This window comes from Camelina sativa, chromosome 2 (genome assembly GCF_030686135.1).
Source record: "Camelina sativa cultivar CO46 ecotype springtype chromosome 2, ASM3068613v1".
NCBI classification, from domain to species: Eukaryota; Viridiplantae; Streptophyta; class Magnoliopsida; order Brassicales; family Brassicaceae; genus Camelina; species Camelina sativa.
The window spans coordinates 2783065-2799374 of NC_141881.1; the positions used below are offsets into that span (position 1 = coordinate 2783065).

Below are 16310 nucleotides of genomic sequence, written 5' to 3' on the forward strand. Positions count from 1 at the left end.
GATTTTTGATTATTATTAATTTTTATTTTATTTTTTTGAATATACGGTGGAGCTGAAAAATTGGCAATAATTGAAGCACTCATTATCTCGTCTTTTCTAGAACTTCGTGTGTTTTTTTTGTGTTTTTTGGTTTTTATACTTTTTTATTATTTTCCTAAATGCAAGTGGGCTTTTTGAAAAATCAGAGATGTTTTTGGAAAAATAACTTATTTATCCAAAACAAATTGTGAAATAATCCATTTTTCTCTGATAATTTTTTGCAATGATTAACATCGGATAATGTATTTTTGTATCAAGTGGTTTGGTTTTGGTGTGACTCGGTTTAGTATTATTTATAATTCATATATCAATGGAGTTCATTTGAGCCTGGCCCATATACAACACTCGTGGGCTTCTTCAGCTCTTGTGCTGCCTATTACTAAACATGGACATTTAGTTTTAATCTTGACAAAACTCACTGCTGACTTCTTTGGATATGATATGAAAATTCCACCAGCTGGCTTCTTTGGGTCTGATATGAACATTCCACCACCTGGGTCGGCTATGACTGCAACAACCAAATGAAACAATGATCCTTGTTAAGTTAGTGCAATCCCAAGAATCAATGCTTTATGTCGTTATATCAAGCTACTGTAAAGTAAACTTTGGTTGGTCATGTAGACAGCAACGTTGAATTCCTCAGCAAATTTGATTAGCCTGCAAAGCATCTGAGCTAGTTTTTGCTGCAACATAGAAACTGGACTAACATAGATACAAAAATGAATATACCAATGGCAGTATGAGATAGAGTACCTCAATAGTTAAATGCAGAAAGAATGTAAAATCTCATCTCATGCATTTGAGAGGTGAACAAGACACCATAAAAGTTAATTCATATTGAGACAGCAGGAAAGAAACAACAAACCAACCTGCGTAGTGACACAAAGGGTTTCTCACCTGCGTAATTGACATGAAAATTCTAGAGCTGGGATCAGTTGCTTCTCACATGAATTCTCCAAAAGCCTCTGTGATGACTGAAGTTTCTATTCCACCTAACAAGCATTGTGAAACAATTAAAACATAACTCTTAAGTAGTGTGATCAAGATGGCAACCAGTTAAAGAAAAGTTTAGTATACCTCCTAAGAGATAAAATGGAAGCATGCTAATATTCAAAAGTAGAAAGGTTAGAATCGACGACCCGGTACCTTAAAAATATCGCATATCAAAACAAATGAAGTTACAAACAAACAAAACAAAAAAAATATCGAAAAACAATAATGATGAGACTGATATATATCATACCAAGTAAATAATGCTGTGTGACCAAACAACCATTACAGAGAAGATCAAAATACTCAATTACACGAAGCATTACAACATAGTACCCTGAAAAACTAAGATGGTTAGCTACTCCAAGGCACCAATATAGCAAACGAGTAGATTCAAATTCATCTCTAACGCTTCATATAGCATAGTTGAACAATAAATCATCGTCTTTTTCTCACATTAACAACAGGAATACATCATAATCGTAGCATATAACCTCAAAATGTAAGTTTCATTCGCTATTCTAAACCACAATTCGCAGACTCAATCGATAAAAGCAGACAAAATCAGAAGTACATCTCTGCATACAAGTTAATTAAACGCAAGAAATCACAAAGTAGGAACGCGAGTATCAACCACCAACATAAGCGGTTTCCAGAAGCATAGGTTCGGTTGGTTCCAGAGATTAATACCCGATGAAGCGTTTGGAGACAAGAGGTTGGCTTCCGTACTGAAGCGTAAGCAGAGTGGAATATAACAAACCGTCGGTTGCGAGTACTCTTCCAATTTCCCGACCCAGACGGCGGATGAGGCAAATCGCTGCGGTTCTCTTCGATTTTGCCATCACCGGCTGTCGTCCAAGAGAGAAGAGAAAGTAGCGAGAAAGACGTTTGCGGGTTAGAGAAACAGACACGCGGAAAAAAAAAATTAACTTTTTTCGTCCTAAAAACGTTAACCAATCAGAATGCGCCACAATAGGGTTTCTTACCATCTCTAAAAACTCTCTGTTGAGAGACGACGATTCTACACTTTTCTTTTCTTTTTGATTTATTTTTTTACACTTTTTTTTGTAAGAGACTCTATTAAAAAGACTCCATTGGAGATGCCCTAACGATACACAAAGCATTGTTCTTGTGCTGCTAGTGTTTCTAAGTTGTATTTGCTGCAATTAGGGTATGTGTGTATTGTGCTGCTACAGGTTCTGTTCTCTTCTTGTTCTGCATTTCTCTGTTTCTAAGTGTATGATTAGATGAGTATTAGAAAAACGAGCTTTAAACGTTTGAGAGAATTCGAGAGACATCAAACTAGTACACTGTTCTCATGTCTTCTTTTACACAATATAACACATACAAAACTTCTAAAGAGAGTAAACTAAATCTACTCTCTGATTTTTTACCAACAACTAGACAAACACTATCACTAGTCTTAATTAGTAATTAATAGTACTAGACTATATAGCTTAGTCTTACATGCCACTTGAACAACTAAGTACTAACCTAACATCTCCATTAGCTAAAGTAGACTGATTCCATCTAGTTTAGACTGTTAAGTTCTTCTGATTTCCTTACTTGGTTTGAATACAAAACCGGCATTACTCAAACAGTATATGTATATTTCTCTTTCTGTCCTGTTTAAGCTAATAACATCATTGAGAAATTTCATAATTGTCAAAACAAAAGGTCATCATCAATAACAGCAAGTCTGAGCTCATATCTTTGAATATATTTGCAGAAAGCTGTGAAATGGAAAGCAAACTTTGACACAAAGCAAGAGAACTTGAAGAAATACTGAGAACTATACACAGAGTTAAACCTCGGATAGGATAAAATCCACATAACCTTTTCTGGTTGCTGAATGTATCATACACAAAATGTTTAAAGAATATTTTTTTTTCTGAACCTAAAGAAGTGTGAGTTAAGAGGCACGAGTAACATACCTATTGCATGGTAACACGTCGTGGAACCATCCAAACTACATCGGTTGGACCAGTAAAACCGTTCGAATCGAATGACTCCTCTTCGTTCATCACTTTCTGCGCTCTCGCAAAGTAGTATCCTTGTTGAGGCAGATTTAAGTCACCCCTGCTTTGACTTTCAGCCAACACGTTTCTCAGTATCTTCACCTGATCCGTCAAGTTCACATCCACCTCGATTTTATTCTTCGCACTTTTACACTCATCAGAAGATGGCAACACGACTACTTTAATCTTCTTCTTCGGGACGACGACGTTCAAATACGCTGCGGGAGATTGCTTCGTTTGTGGCAGTTGAACCCTTACAGTCGAATCTTGAGAACTGTTGATGATATGCGTTGTTGAATATGGCTGTGGAGATTGCTTGGTTTGATGAAGCACTTGATTCTTGTTGCTTCTCTCTTGAATCTTACTGATATGTTGGATAACATATCTGGGAACCAACACAATTGTATCCGCGTCTTTAACACCGTTCCACTCGTATGACTGATCTTCGTTCAATACTTGCTTTTTGTGCGTAAAGAAATACCCATCTTGATGCAGTTTTTGTATATCACCTCTCTGAACAATCTCCTCTCTCAGTTTTTTCACGGCATCCGTAGGGTTCACATTCGCCACAATTCCAGGTTTACACTCACCAGGATAGAGCGACACAAATACTACCATCCTCTTCTTCACAGGCGAATTTTGAATCTTAGTTATCTCTTTGACTGAGTTTGATTGTAGAAATTGCTTCGTTGGAGGCACTTGACCAACAACACTGTTGTTGTTGTTGTTGTTGTTGCTGTTCTTGCTCACATACGAATCTTGAATGTTAACGGTCTCGTTGACTGAGTCTGACAGTTCAGATTGCTTAGTTTGATGAAGCATTTGATTCGTGTTGATCTCTTGAGATGTCTCAGACCGATAACTGTAAATCTTTTTGATCTCTTCGGATGTCAAAGGCCAACCTTGCCTCTCAAAGTACTCTTCAACTGGAATCCACGGTTCTATTGGAGATGGCTCGGTTTGCGGCATTTGATTGTCGTCGCCGTTGTGATTAGGGTTCTTGTCAGAAGACACGTCGAGTTGGAGAAGAGAATCTTGGACGATCTTGCATTGTTTGACGGTAAGATCCTCTCGAAGAATAACAACGCCGTCGACGATAAGGGTTTGTTTCCAAACTGGGAAACCTTGAGACTTCTCGATCTTCTGTTTGACCTTTAACAATGTATCCTTGTTGCCTACTTTAATCTTGAACGATGATGAGCCAGTTAGAACCTCGACGAGAAACTTCATAACTGTGTCAATGGTGTTTCAAGATCAATGGATACTGGTGAAGATTGAAGAAGGGAGTTAAGAGAGAGAGAGAGCGAGCAAGAGATAAAGTGATTGTTTTGTAAAGAAAGTTTCTATCATATTTTGGTTTTAATATCATCTTCATTCACGTATCAAATGGACCTAATTTTGGCTTGGCCCATAGTAGCCTTCTTGGTTACGTGTTTCATAAGTCAATGAAGCCTCGCCGAAGAATCTAAAGCGTCCATAGCCGTTCTTACTAAATTTATCTAACGGTACTAAATGTAGCATAATGTACTTCTGTAACTTTAAGTAATACTCTAGCTAGTAGATGCAGAGGATTTCGAGTTTTAATAAAACTCTGTTCCAGTGAAGACGAGCTTAATGAGTGGTGACACTGACACATGTCATCATATGATAGGAGCTATTAGTCTTATTGTAAGTCGTAAACCGACTCTGCAACTTAAAACAGAGATCATAGTGGCTTGTTCTTATTCTTAGTCTTTTTTTTTTGTGTTGTAACAAGATTGGTTTGTAACCGTGAGGAAGTGAGAAATCTTCATATAAACACTTGTATCTTTTGATTCATAACGAAATTTTTTTGAAGGCAAGAGTTACCCCACCAGATATAATGGTAAGTCGGTAACTATTCCATGAAATGGTTAAATCGGTGGTGCAATTTCGTTTACAGTATTAATTGTTGTTGAATCAATTGAAGATTGTAGGTCAGATCCCGCAACATTTATTCACAAATATATATTTTTTTAATTCTCAAGTCATCTACACCATTTCATTTGAATTTCTTAGTGAAGAGATGAAAAGTAAAATTAAAATTTACAGTATAGAAGCATATGTCCATATTCTCTCTCTTATTAAGAGTATATCAACAAGGAGATGCATACATCACAAAATATTCTAAAACAGATTCAACTTTGCCATTTTAATTTTGCCAAACCAAACAGAATCTGCCTATTAAGTATAACAAATAAAATTATTAGTTTTTTTTTATGATGTATCCATGTATTCCTCTTCCTCTTTCTTACGCCGTTTGCAACCTGATTGCTCCGTTTGCGGCATTTGATCGTTGTTGTGATTAGGATTATTGTCATAAGAAAGGTCGAGCTGGAGACAAGAATCGTGAGCGATCTGGCACTGTTCGACATTAAGATCCTCTCGAAGAATAACTATACCGTCGACGATAAGGGTTTGTTTCGAAACAGGAATACTCTGAGACTCCTCTATCTTCTGTTTGACCTCTAACAATGTATCTTTGTAGTCTACTTCAATCTCGAACGATGAGCCATTCTTAATCTCCACGAGAAACTTCATATTTGTATTGATAAAAGCTGATCGATGAGAAAACAATTAAAAATAAAAAATAAATAAGTGATTGCTTTGTAAAGAAAACGTGATGGAGTTTGGATGTGATGGGGAGAGTGAGAGATGTGAAGGGAGGAGAAGAGAAATGAAGTGGAAGTAGGATGGAGTTTGTGTCAATAGAAGATTTAGGTTAAATGATACTTGAAGAGTGGTCAGCGTTTGGTCAAAATACTTTTGACCAGTTGTTGATTAGTACTAGTAATATTTTAATTAATCTAAAAATAATATTTGACTAGGTGCAATGGATACAGAGTGGTCTATATGGTAAGTAAATATTGACCACTGTGTCAAATAATTTTTTCATAAATGTTTGTTTGATCAGTTGTTGTCAAACATTTGAGTTCGTCAACAATTAGAGAATCTCTTACCATTTTAAAACAGTTATATATGTGGTCCGTAACTGATCAATTAATTAGACCATTTTGCGTCGAATATTTTGTGGTCATAACTCATAAGTTTTTTTGACTAATTTACAACTAAATTTTGAATTGGTTAAAAAAAATTCAGTGTAAGTTTTGACTATTTCGTTGAGAAAAGAATTAGTCACATATTTTCTTATGGTACAGCTGCATGAAATATTGAGCTATAAAATTCTAAAAACTTTAGCTTAATTCATCTTCTTAACTAACCTACATATAAATAATACTCCATATCAATTCTAAAAACTTTAGCAACTCATCTTCTTTATATTTCTTTGATTTTTTTTCCCCTCTTGATGTAAATGAAATGTAACTTGTTGATGAAGTTTTCTATTAGGGTTGTTTTGTTTTCCTATTTTAAGGTTGTTCTGCCTCGTTTTATCGATTAAAATTTATCTTAATAGTGAGATTCATTAGATCAGAAGTTTCTTGTTCAATCTGAGGGATCGAGATTCAACTTTGGAACAAAACACTGTTGTATTTTGGTAAACACAACCATCGTGATTGAGATTCTGCTTCGGCTCTATACTGTTGCTTGAGTTAGTAGTTTTGTAAACTCTTTTCAATATTTCGTAGATTGTGATTCTAAACTTCTAATAACCTTCTCAAGTCACACTGATTGATTTGTTTGATATGATCTGTTCCTTCCCTGAAATGCAGGATTTGTTTTATATACAATCCGATCGAAAAAATTTATTTTCGGAGAATGCAGAGAAACTTAAAGCTAATTAAGAGGTAATTCAATAACAACAAGTTTCAGCTCAAAGTTATAAATCGGTAATTACATGTCTTCTGCAGAAAGCTGTGAAATCCAAAGCAAACTTTGAACAAAGCAAAAAACTTCAAGAAAGACTAAAAGCTATCATATGAGACTACTGAGAGCTAAACCTTCAATACAGTAACGTTTTTTTTTTCCTATGTATGGACATGCAATGTTGCTAGAGACTGGCCTCACCTTCACAGGCGAATATTGAATGATAATCTTCAGTTTAACTGAGTATGACGGTGGAGATTGCTCGGTTTGAAGTTCTTGATGAACCGTCACAGTCGAATCTTGATGACCGTTGATGATGATCTGTTTCGCTGCGTCTGACGGTGGAGATTGATCGTTGTTGCTCACCGGCGAATCTTGAACGTATATTTCATCGGTTTTCACAGGGAAGAAAAGTCGAATATTCAAGACAGCTTCGGTTGTCAAAGGCAAATCCTCACCGTAGATGAGATCACCGATTGGGTTTGACAGTATTGGAGATTGCTCCGATTGAAGAACTGGATCGTTGGGGTTATAAGGGTAAGGAGAGACGAAGAGTTTAACTCGAGAGTTGTGGAGAATCTTGCATTTTCCGATATAAAGATGGTCTTGAAGAACGTTGCCTTGGAAGACAAGGGTTTGTATCAGAACTGGGATACGTTGATACTTCTCAATCTTCTTTTTGATCTCCGACACTGTGTCCCAGTAACCCAATTCAATGCAGAACTTTTTACCACACTGAGTTTCGAAGAACACATCCATAGTTGAATCAATGGTGTTCAATATGACAATATCAATGAGAGAGTCTGAGAGATACTAAATGAACAAGAGAGTGAAGATAGGAGGGAGAAAGAGAAATATCTATTACTTTTAAGTCTGTGAAAAGCCTCATCAAAGAATCTTAACCGTCGAAACTTCCTTTTACTAAAATGATCCGACGGTTGTAAGTAAGCATTACTTTGTTACAATTCAACTCCAAATAAGATGGTTGAAAACGCAGCGTTTTAAAGAAATTACATTTAGATCCGACCCATTAGCCCGAAAAGTTGACCCGGCTCTGTTCGACCGTCTTTATTCATCCTTCGGTTCCCATGCGATATCTAATGAAAGCATATTCTTCTTTTGCCGTCGATTAGGTTTGTTTTTTCTCTTGTTGTGAATTAAATGTAACTTATTATTCAAGTTTCCAATTTTGTTGTGTTGTTCTGCCTCGTTAGATGTATCTTGTTATTGAAGTTTCCTTGTTTTATCTTAGGCCTGGACAAAAAAACCGGACCCGAAAACCCGAACCGGAACCGACCCGAAAATATGGACCCGAATCTGAACCCGAAACCGGTAGAATACCGTATTGGGTCCTAATCTCCTAAACCCGAAGAACTGGAACCGAAGCCGGAACCGAACCGAAAACCGAATGGGTACAGACATACCCGAAATAAAATCATTTATAGAGAATATTAGTTATATATATATATATATTTTATAACATAGTTATTCAAAGTTACAATTTAAAATTCAAAAATATTATTTTTTCCTAGAGCAAAATAATGAAAATACTCAAAATAACCAAAATTATATTGAAATGTTTAGCTATAATTTTTTTTAAATTAACCAATCTTTTTTAAAAAATAATTTTAAAAATTTTATTTTAATATTTAACATTAAAATTTCCGGGTAATCAGGTAGAATTCAGGTTTTTGGGTTAAATTTTGGGTAATCGGGTACAAAATACCCGAACCCGAATGATATCTGATTTTTTCGGGTATTTGTAGGTTCTAAAATTTTAGATCCGAACCAACCCAAACCCGGTAAGACCCGAACCGAACCCGAACCGATATTTTCTGTTTACTCTAATGGGTCCTAAACTCTTCTACCCGAAAAACCCGAACCCGATCGGTTCCTACCCGAACCCGACCCGAATACCCGAATGCCCAGGGCTATTTTATCTGATGTGAGTGTATCAATTTGGAAATGAAAGAAAAAAAAAAAGAGAAGAGAAATCATGAACACACCATATATAATCTTAGGGTTCTGCTTCGACTAGGTTTTTTTTTCTCTCAAGTCATGTGCTCATGTCCTTTGAAGTTTTAGTAAAGTGGTGAAAATTATGATTTGTTAGTATTATTATCGATGATGTTGCAGAAAGATAACTTTTTATATTAATCAGTGATTTTTATTTATTAAAGAAAAACCAAAACCTTAGATACAATATAAAATAATTCATAACTATCTAAACTAATTAACTTTTAAATAAATATATTGACGATAATAATGAAAGATTTCCAAAGATCTACTGTGCATCAACCTCTCATCTTCGGAGAGGCTTCCAAGGCGAATATTGAGCTTGATTGATTTGAAGCACTTGATCATTGTTATCGTTGCTCTCAATCTTCACTCTTGTCAAGACTCTCTTGTTGCCTCTTACCATCACATGCGAATCTTGAATCTTACTGATCCCTTGGGTTGTCTTTGTCTGATAACTATAAATCTTTTTGATCTCATCGGTTGTCAAAGGCCAACCTTGCCCCTCAAAGTACTCTTCAACTGGAATCCACGGTTCTGGAGGTTGCTCGATTTGGGGTATTTGATCGTCACCGTTGTCATTAGGGTTCTCGTCAGAAGACACGTCGAGTTGGAGAAGAGAATCGTGGACGATTTGGCATTGTTGGACGTTGAGATCCTCTCGAAGAATAACAACGCCGTCGACGATAAGGGTTTGTTTTGAAACTGGGATACGTTGAGACTTCTCGATCTTCTGTTTTACCTCTAACAATGTATCCTTGTAATCCACTTCAATCTCGAACGATGAGCCACTGAGAATCTCGACGAGAAATTTCATAATGGTTTTTGTAAAGAAAATTTAGATTGAATTTGGCCTTAAAAAGGAGGCATAGCTTCTAAAAAAATAATATATATATATATATATATTTTAAATATACTACTTTACAAAATAAAGTAAAAAAAACCTTCAAAAATAAGAACAATATATACAGTATATTATACTTTATAGAAATTTTGAGATGAGAAAAGTAAATTTGTTCATATTTGTAAATTTAACTATAAGAACATGTTTAGTAGGACTCTCACACCCTCCAAAAATTTAAGAAAATGCTAAATAATATTGTCATTGCACATGCTCTAATGATTAATAATCCTATTTAATAGAGATCGATTGCCAACGGAAATATTTTTTATTAGTTATAAATATTCGTCTTAGAAACAATTATTTTGGCAATATCAGCAAGTCATACCTTCCTTCCACACTAGACATGACTAAAATCAAACCATAACTTATTTGAACCGTAATCGGACCGTTTTCAAATCATAATTAAAGGCTTGATTGGTTAACCTAATCGCAATAATCCAATTTGATTAAAGTTGTGTCCAAACAGATTTAAAGACAGTAAAGTGGATTTTACTTGGACCCGAAAACTATCCATTCGGATCTTGATTAAAAGATTTGGATCTTTAGTATAAACAAAACAAAATTAAATATAAAAACAATAACTATCTATATTTATGAAAATCATTTTAAATTTGTTACCATAAAAAGTGGGCATTTAAATTCGAAACTGAAGTAAACATATTTAATTTGGTTTATTTGAGATATTTTTAAAAACACTAATTTTTATTTAATAAAATCTGATAAAAATAAGGGAAAATTGGAAAAAATGACATTTTTTCAAAAAATGTCAATCTATACTTTTTTTTTTTAGGTTTGGTGAAATAGGTTTTATATTAATAAAAACTCAATTTTACCTTCACTTTTAAAACCACCTAATATAAACGAAAATACAATAAAATCATTTTAAATTATTCACAAAAAATTAAAAATTAAAAGGAAATAAAAATTGCGATACAGAAACCTCTACACGTACCCGAGTTTTTTACACTGAAAAGGAATGAAAACCTTTTTCACTCCCAATTATTTTTTTTACCAAATCGTATAGAAACAAAAAAAACAGCGACGGCTGGGGTGTTTTTCGGCTTGTTCTCCCGATTAATCGACGGCGGTGAGTTTCTTTTTATCATTCTTTTCTCATCTGGGCGAATCTTCTTTCTTGATTTGTCCTCCTTCTGATTTGTTTTTCTTTTATTCTTGTGACTTATGTTTTTATTTGCTCCCATGATTTTGTTTGCTCCCATCGCTCAATCGTTTGATTTTCTTCACATCGTTTGAAATTCGGCTTCATAGTACAATGTAAATCACTCTAGAATTCTCAATTTCTATAGATTTAGGAGTTGCATGTTGATTTTCTTAATCGGTTTTGAATTTGTTTTACTAAATTGAGCTATGAGAGATGAGAACATTGAAATTGTTGCAATGCTTGTCTTGTTTTTCAATTTTGTTAGATTTAAAAGTTGATTTGATTGATTATGAACTGTTCTTGGTTTCATGTTTGGTTTGATAGTTATTCGATAGAAATATGTTTTATGTTTCATGTTTGGCTTGTCTCTTATCTTTCGTCATCTTTGATTAAGTAGTAACCTCCCTCTGATCTCTCTCTTTGGGGGTTGTCTAATCTGACACGTTCCTCTGTCTTGCTTTTTTCCTCTCTTCTTGTTTCTGGGAAGCCTCTCTACAAAGGGATAACACATCAAAAAAAAAAAAAAATTATTGCTTTTGGATTTTCTTGATTCTCTCTGATTCGTCCCCTTTTGTACAGGGTTGTATTTTTGGGGGTTTGTGGTTGTGGGGGAGCTTCTCTGAGTTGAATAGAGTTGTTAGTTTGTAAATCACTCTGTTTCTTGGTTGGGGTTGATCTTGTTTTCAAGTAGTGGATGAGTTTGATAGTTATTCGATAGAAATATGTTTTATGTTTCATGTTTGGCTTGTCTCTTATCTTTCGTCATCTTTGATTAAGTAGTAACCTCCCTTTGATCTCTCTCTTTGGGGGTTGTCTAATCTGACACGTTCCGCTGTCTTGCTTGTCTTGGTTCATCTTGATCTAATTGTTTCATAGTTTTTCAATTTTGTTAGATTTAAAAGTTGGTTTGATCGCTTATGAACTGTTCTTGGTTTCATTTTTGGGTTGATAGTTATTTGATTGTAATAGGTTTGATAGCTTGAGTTGGTGGTCGCTACGTTTTGTATTAAGTTGTCAATTTTGTTAGATTTAAAAGTTGGTTTGATCGCTTATGAACTGTTCTTGGTTTCATGTTTGGTTTAGTAGTTATTTGATAGTAATATGTTTTATGTTTCACATGTTAGGTGTACATGAGCAATATTAGCTTGTTGAACATGGATGGCAAAGACGGATCAAGCAAAGTGATATCAGGCACTTTTATAAATTTTGTTATTTGTTTTTTTTTTCTCTGTTGAGAGCTTTTTCTGTTATTTATAACAACTCTTATTGTTGTGTTTGATTTTTTTTTTTTGTTAATCTTTTGTTCAGGCGTTGAGTATCCTAATCGCATTTTCAAATACGGTGATGAACCACAAGTGAAGCAGATAAACAATAGCTGCAGAATGTCTATCTTGACAAGAATCAAAGATGCTTTGCCAACAGAGTATGAGAAAGTGAAGAGTGATCCAGTGTTTGCAAATTTGTTTGCCATCTACGAGAATGGGTTAGGGTATTCTGCGCGTTTGATACACAGCATTATGTCTCGACAGTTGATCACAGATAAGAAACATGAGCTTTGGTTTGTGTTTGGAAGGAAGCCAATGAGATTTTCGATGCAAGAATATTATGCAGTCACTGGACTCAAATGCAAGGATGATTTCAAGTTAGATTTGAAATCTTGGAATGAAGACAGTTGGAAGAAGGACAAAGGTTTTTAGGCTAGATTATTGAGGAGAGATGGGGAGATTACCATTAAGAGGCTGATGGATGTGCACCTAGTAGAAGCTCCCAAGTGGGAACCTGAAGACAAGCTAAGATTTGTATATGTGTGCGTCATAGCTGGTTTGGTAATGGCTAAGGACGAGAAGAAAAAGATCCCTCTCTCATACATCAAGTTGGTGATGGATCTTGATAAGTTGAGAGCTTATCCTTGGGGTTTACATTCTTTTGACTACCTTGTGACCTCGATCATAGACACAAGAAAGGAGTTGAAGAAGACCAACAATTATATTCTTAATGGCTTCTCCTTTGCACTTCAAGTATGGGTTATGGAAGCAATTCCAGTGATTGGAGAATTGTTGGGAAAAAAGATCAACAAGGAATTCACAAACGGTGCTAAATGTTCTAACTGGAAGGGAGCTGCAAAAGTGTCTTATCAAGACATTATCATCATAGAGCAATCGTTTGGACCAAAGGTTAGTAATTTATTCTCTATTCTTCTTTAATTGTCATGGTCTGAATATGGTTCTGTTTTTTTACTATTGCTTAACCAAAAGTTTTGTTACTTTTTTTTTGGTAGGATATCGTTCATCCATACATCTCAAGGTCAGTAAATTGTGACATAATCGATGATATAGAGTTTTTAGGCGTGATGAGATCGATGATGTGGGAGTCCAAAACATAAACGATTTGGTGCGATCTGGTTACGATTTTAGAGACCATGAGTGGAGTCATGTAGAAACTAATGATGGTGAAGAAGAGAAGATAGAGGAGGTTGTAAATGAAGATGATCATGTTGAAAAGAAAAGTGATGGAGACAATCAATTGTCTGGGTTGGAGAGTAGCGAGAGGAAGCAAGATGTAAATGTGGGAGTATCAAGCATGAAGAAGAGAAAGACGAAGCAGATTGATCATGGTGCAGAGAGTCGAAAAGTGCAACTCCTATGTCAGCGAGCCGCAACGTCGTTCACTCATGGTTTTGATGAAGAAATGAAGTCATTCATTAAAGGTATGTTTGAAGCTTCTTTCAAGCCTTTTAAGGAAGAAATAAGCTAGCGATTGAAGAAGGTGGAGGAGGATGTATCAGAAGTGAAGGAGATACTATCGACTATAGCATCAACTTCGACACAAGCCACACCACATCCTTTAAACCAAAAGATGTGGTAAGTCAATAAATAATTTATATGCTTTGGTGTTGTATATGTAATGATTTCGTCAAACTTTTTGACTTTTATTTTTGAAACAGGGGAAATCACCATCCGTTCAACCAAAGAGTTTGGTACGTAAAAAGTAACTTGGTAAAACTTGTCTTCGATTTAATGTTTTGGAAATCGGCTATGTATTTTTGTTTTTTTTTAAAACATTCGGCTTTGTAATTTATTTGAAATTATTCGGCTAATTGTAAACTTAAGTATTGTAATTGTCTTTGTGAATTTATGTATTGTATTGTAATCATTAAACTTTGTTTGGATTTATTTGTTTGCAAACATTAAACTTTGTTTGATCTTTTCATTGACAGGAAGACAACTTTGTTTTCGATGATTTGTTCACCAAATCGGGTGTCATAGACCTTAATATCGAGAGTCAAGATTTATTGAGCACTCAAGATTTCTTAGAGAAAACATTAGGACATCTTTCACAAAAACCTCGTGTACCCGATGTTGATCCTACAGACGCGGGAAAGTATGAGGAAGATGCTGATTTGGTTTTTGTATCCGATGTTAGATGGAATGCTTTGGAAGCATGGCAAAGGAATCTTGGGTACGTCTTCTAATTTTTATTCTAAGCATCGATTTTATAATTGTCCAGATTTTTAAATTTTTTAGCTTACTAATTACTATTTGTTTCACAGTTACGAGCAACTTAAGTTGGGTCCATCGGTAATTAATTATGAATTGCTCGATCGTGTCATTTCTCACAACAAGTGGCTGCACAATCAAGTAAGTATAAACTTGATTTTTTCACTACTTAATTTGTTCATTATTTTACCATGGTTAAATTTAAATTTCACTTTTATTTGTTTTCAAGGAAATGGATGCGATGATGTATTTATTCCAGGAGCAAACATCCTTAGGTCGAATGAAGTCAGACCGTGTGGGTTTCATGAATTGCATGTTCAGTGAGAGAATCAAAGTGGAATACACCAAGTACTTGAAAACAAAGCGGCAGCACAAATGGGATAGTAGACTTCTCGAGTATGCTAATGGTGAGTTTCCTTCTCACGGAAAGACAGGAAAACAATGGGGTACATATGTTGACAGGATATACGCTCCGATTTGCGTCAACGGCAACAACTGGATTTCTGTTTGTGTTAACTTCGTCTTAAGAACTGTTGAAGTCTTCGACTGTGCTGGACACAAGAATAGAAGGTATGTCGAGTGTTTCGCAACGTGCATCCCAAGGATTTTGAAAGAAATTAATGCAAAGGTGAATGGAAAAGCATCTCTTTTGACACCATATGAAATCATAGACTTGAAGGTGCTCTCCGATTTGAATAAGTCGAATAGCGATTGCGGGGTCTATGCATTGAAATACATCGAGTGTCATATGCAATCTCTAAGTTTGGATTTGATGAGCGATGAGAACATCAAATATGCGCACTTGAAGATTGCTGTCGATCTGTGGGAAGCTGCAAAGGATCCAATATTACTTGAGCGTATGAAGAACTATGTCCCTCCAAAGTCTGAGTCTCACCATATCGAAATTGACTGATTTGTTTCATCTTTTTAGTATGTTTTTAGTTTGACACATTCTATGACTTTGGTTTTTTTTTTTGTTTTATCTTAATATATGATATGATTTTTTTTTTTTAGCTTAATATATGATATGATTTCTGTTTTAGCTTAATATATGATATGATTTTTGTTTTAGCTTAATATATGATATAATTTTTGTTTTAGCTTAATATATGATATGATTTTTGTTTCATCTTTTTAGGATGTCGATGGTTTCTTCACCAATTCTATCAAACCAATAAACATACTTTTAAGTCTGGTTTAATACCAAACTAGACTTTCTTTAATTTCGTTTAAAACCAAAATCTGACTTTCTTTAATTTCGTTTAAAACCAAACCGAGTTTCTTTAATTTGGTTTAAGAGCTAATCATAAAATATAAACTTAACCCGATTCTTTACAAAGAAACACATAAATCCCAAATTTTAAGAAACCTAATATCGACCTAGTACCCTATCGATTGCGAGAAGAAGATGAGCAATGTATCAAGCAATTCGACTGGATCAAATAGTTCCCGTGCAAGAGTAAGAGTGGTTGGTGTTCCAAGGAGATGTTGGTGCGGGAAGAAATTATAGCACTTATATCAAAGTCTGATCCCAATCCTTACCGGAGATACTATCGTTGTGGATTTGCTGCATCAAACAAGGTAAATTGATTTGTTTACACGTTTTATATATTTTTAATTTTTGATTATAACAGTTGGGATTCTTGTAGCTTAGGAACAATGATCACACCTTTAAATGGGTTGATGAGGCTTTAGTCAATGAGATAGAGACACTAACTGCAAAGAATATTGAGTTTGAGAAGCACCATAAAGATTTCAAAACTGAGAGATTGGAGTTTGAGAAAATAGTTTATGAGAAGATGGAAAAGGAGATATTTGAGAAGATAGAGGATGTTTTGGCTGAAGCAAAAGCCACCAATAAGAAGATGATGGTGATCTTAGTGATATTGTGCATGCTCATG

The 16310-nt window shown here is 34.9% G+C and overlaps 4 protein-coding genes, 1 long non-coding RNA gene and 1 pseudogene across 8 annotated transcripts; 2 read left to right on the forward strand and 4 right to left on the reverse strand.

Moving 5' to 3' along the window:
• Nucleotides 1-305: 305 nt before the first annotated feature.
• On the reverse strand, nucleotides 306-1942 carry LOC147948170 (uncharacterized). Of its 3 annotated transcripts, XR_015575608.1 has the most exons (5): nucleotides 1720-1859; nucleotides 1283-1366; nucleotides 1117-1185; nucleotides 937-1031; nucleotides 306-547 (listed from the first exon to the last, which is right to left on the reverse strand). It is a non-coding gene; the product is annotated as an uncharacterized LOC147948170 (long non-coding RNA). The 3 variants fall into 3 exon arrangements; XR_015575610.1 differs by lacking the exon at nucleotides 1283-1366 and having other exon boundaries at nucleotides 1720-1875; XR_015575609.1 differs by lacking the exons at nucleotides 1117-1185; nucleotides 1283-1366 and having other exon boundaries at nucleotides 1720-1942.
• Nucleotides 1943-2963: 1021 nt separating this feature from the next.
• LOC104747675 (ubiquitin domain-containing protein 7SL RNA1-like) lies at nucleotides 2964-4277 on the reverse strand. Its single transcript, XM_087465591.1, has one exon. The coding sequence runs from the start codon at nucleotides 4275-4277 to the stop codon at nucleotides 2964-2966; it is 1314 nt and encodes a 437-aa protein (XP_087321717.1).
• A 2580-nt stretch (nucleotides 4278-6857) lies between these two features.
• Nucleotides 6858-7589, reverse strand: LOC104746625 (uncharacterized). Its single transcript, XM_010468148.2, has 2 exons — nucleotides 7032-7589; nucleotides 6858-6878 (listed from the first exon to the last, which is right to left on the reverse strand). The coding sequence occupies exons 1-2, from the start codon at nucleotides 7587-7589 to the stop codon at nucleotides 6858-6860; spliced, it is 579 nt and encodes a 192-aa protein (XP_010466450.2).
• Nucleotides 7590-9129: 1540 nt separating this feature from the next.
• Nucleotides 9130-9663, reverse strand: LOC147948171 (ubiquitin domain-containing protein 7SL RNA1-like). Its single transcript, XM_087479904.1, has one exon. The coding sequence runs from the start codon at nucleotides 9661-9663 to the stop codon at nucleotides 9133-9135; it is 531 nt and encodes a 176-aa protein (XP_087336030.1). The 3' UTR covers nucleotides 9130-9132.
• Nucleotides 9664-12042: 2379 nt separating this feature from the next.
• LOC147948172 (uncharacterized) lies at nucleotides 12043-14384 on the forward strand (annotated as a pseudogene). The gene is made up of 5 exons (XR_015566249.1): nucleotides 12043-12103; nucleotides 12221-13086; nucleotides 13191-13773; nucleotides 13857-13908; nucleotides 14130-14384. The product of XR_015566249.1 is annotated as an uncharacterized LOC147948172 (transcript).
• A 254-nt stretch (nucleotides 14385-14638) lies between these two features.
• On the forward strand, nucleotides 14639-15331 carry LOC147948173 (uncharacterized). Its single transcript, XM_087479914.1, has one exon. The coding sequence runs from the start codon at nucleotides 14642-14644 to the stop codon at nucleotides 15320-15322; it is 681 nt and encodes a 226-aa protein (XP_087336040.1). The 5' UTR covers nucleotides 14639-14641; the 3' UTR covers nucleotides 15323-15331.
• The last annotated feature ends 979 nt before the right edge of the window (nucleotides 15332-16310 follow it).

What these genes read in the sequence shown, in the direction of transcription:
- LOC104746625 (XM_010468148.2), bottom strand. Translation starts at nt 7,589, where the DNA reads ATGGATGTGTTCTTCGAAACTCAGTGTGGTAAAAAGTTCTGCATTGAA. An exon ending in TTCAATATTCGCCTGTGAAG is followed by an intron (nt 6,879 to 7,031) that starts GTGAGGCCAGTC and finishes TGGATTTCACAG; the next exon opens with CTTTCTGCAGAAGACATGTA.
- LOC104747675 (XM_087465591.1), bottom strand. Translation starts at nt 4,277, where the DNA reads ATGAAGTTTCTCGTCGAGGTTCTAACTGGCTCATCATCGTTCAAGATT.
- LOC147948171 (XM_087479904.1), bottom strand. Translation starts at nt 9,663, where the DNA reads ATGAAATTTCTCGTCGAGATTCTCAGTGGCTCATCGTTCGAGATTGAA.
- LOC147948173 (XM_087479914.1), top strand. Translation starts at nt 14,642, where the DNA reads ATGGATGCGATGATGTATTTATTCCAGGAGCAAACATCCTTAGGTCGA.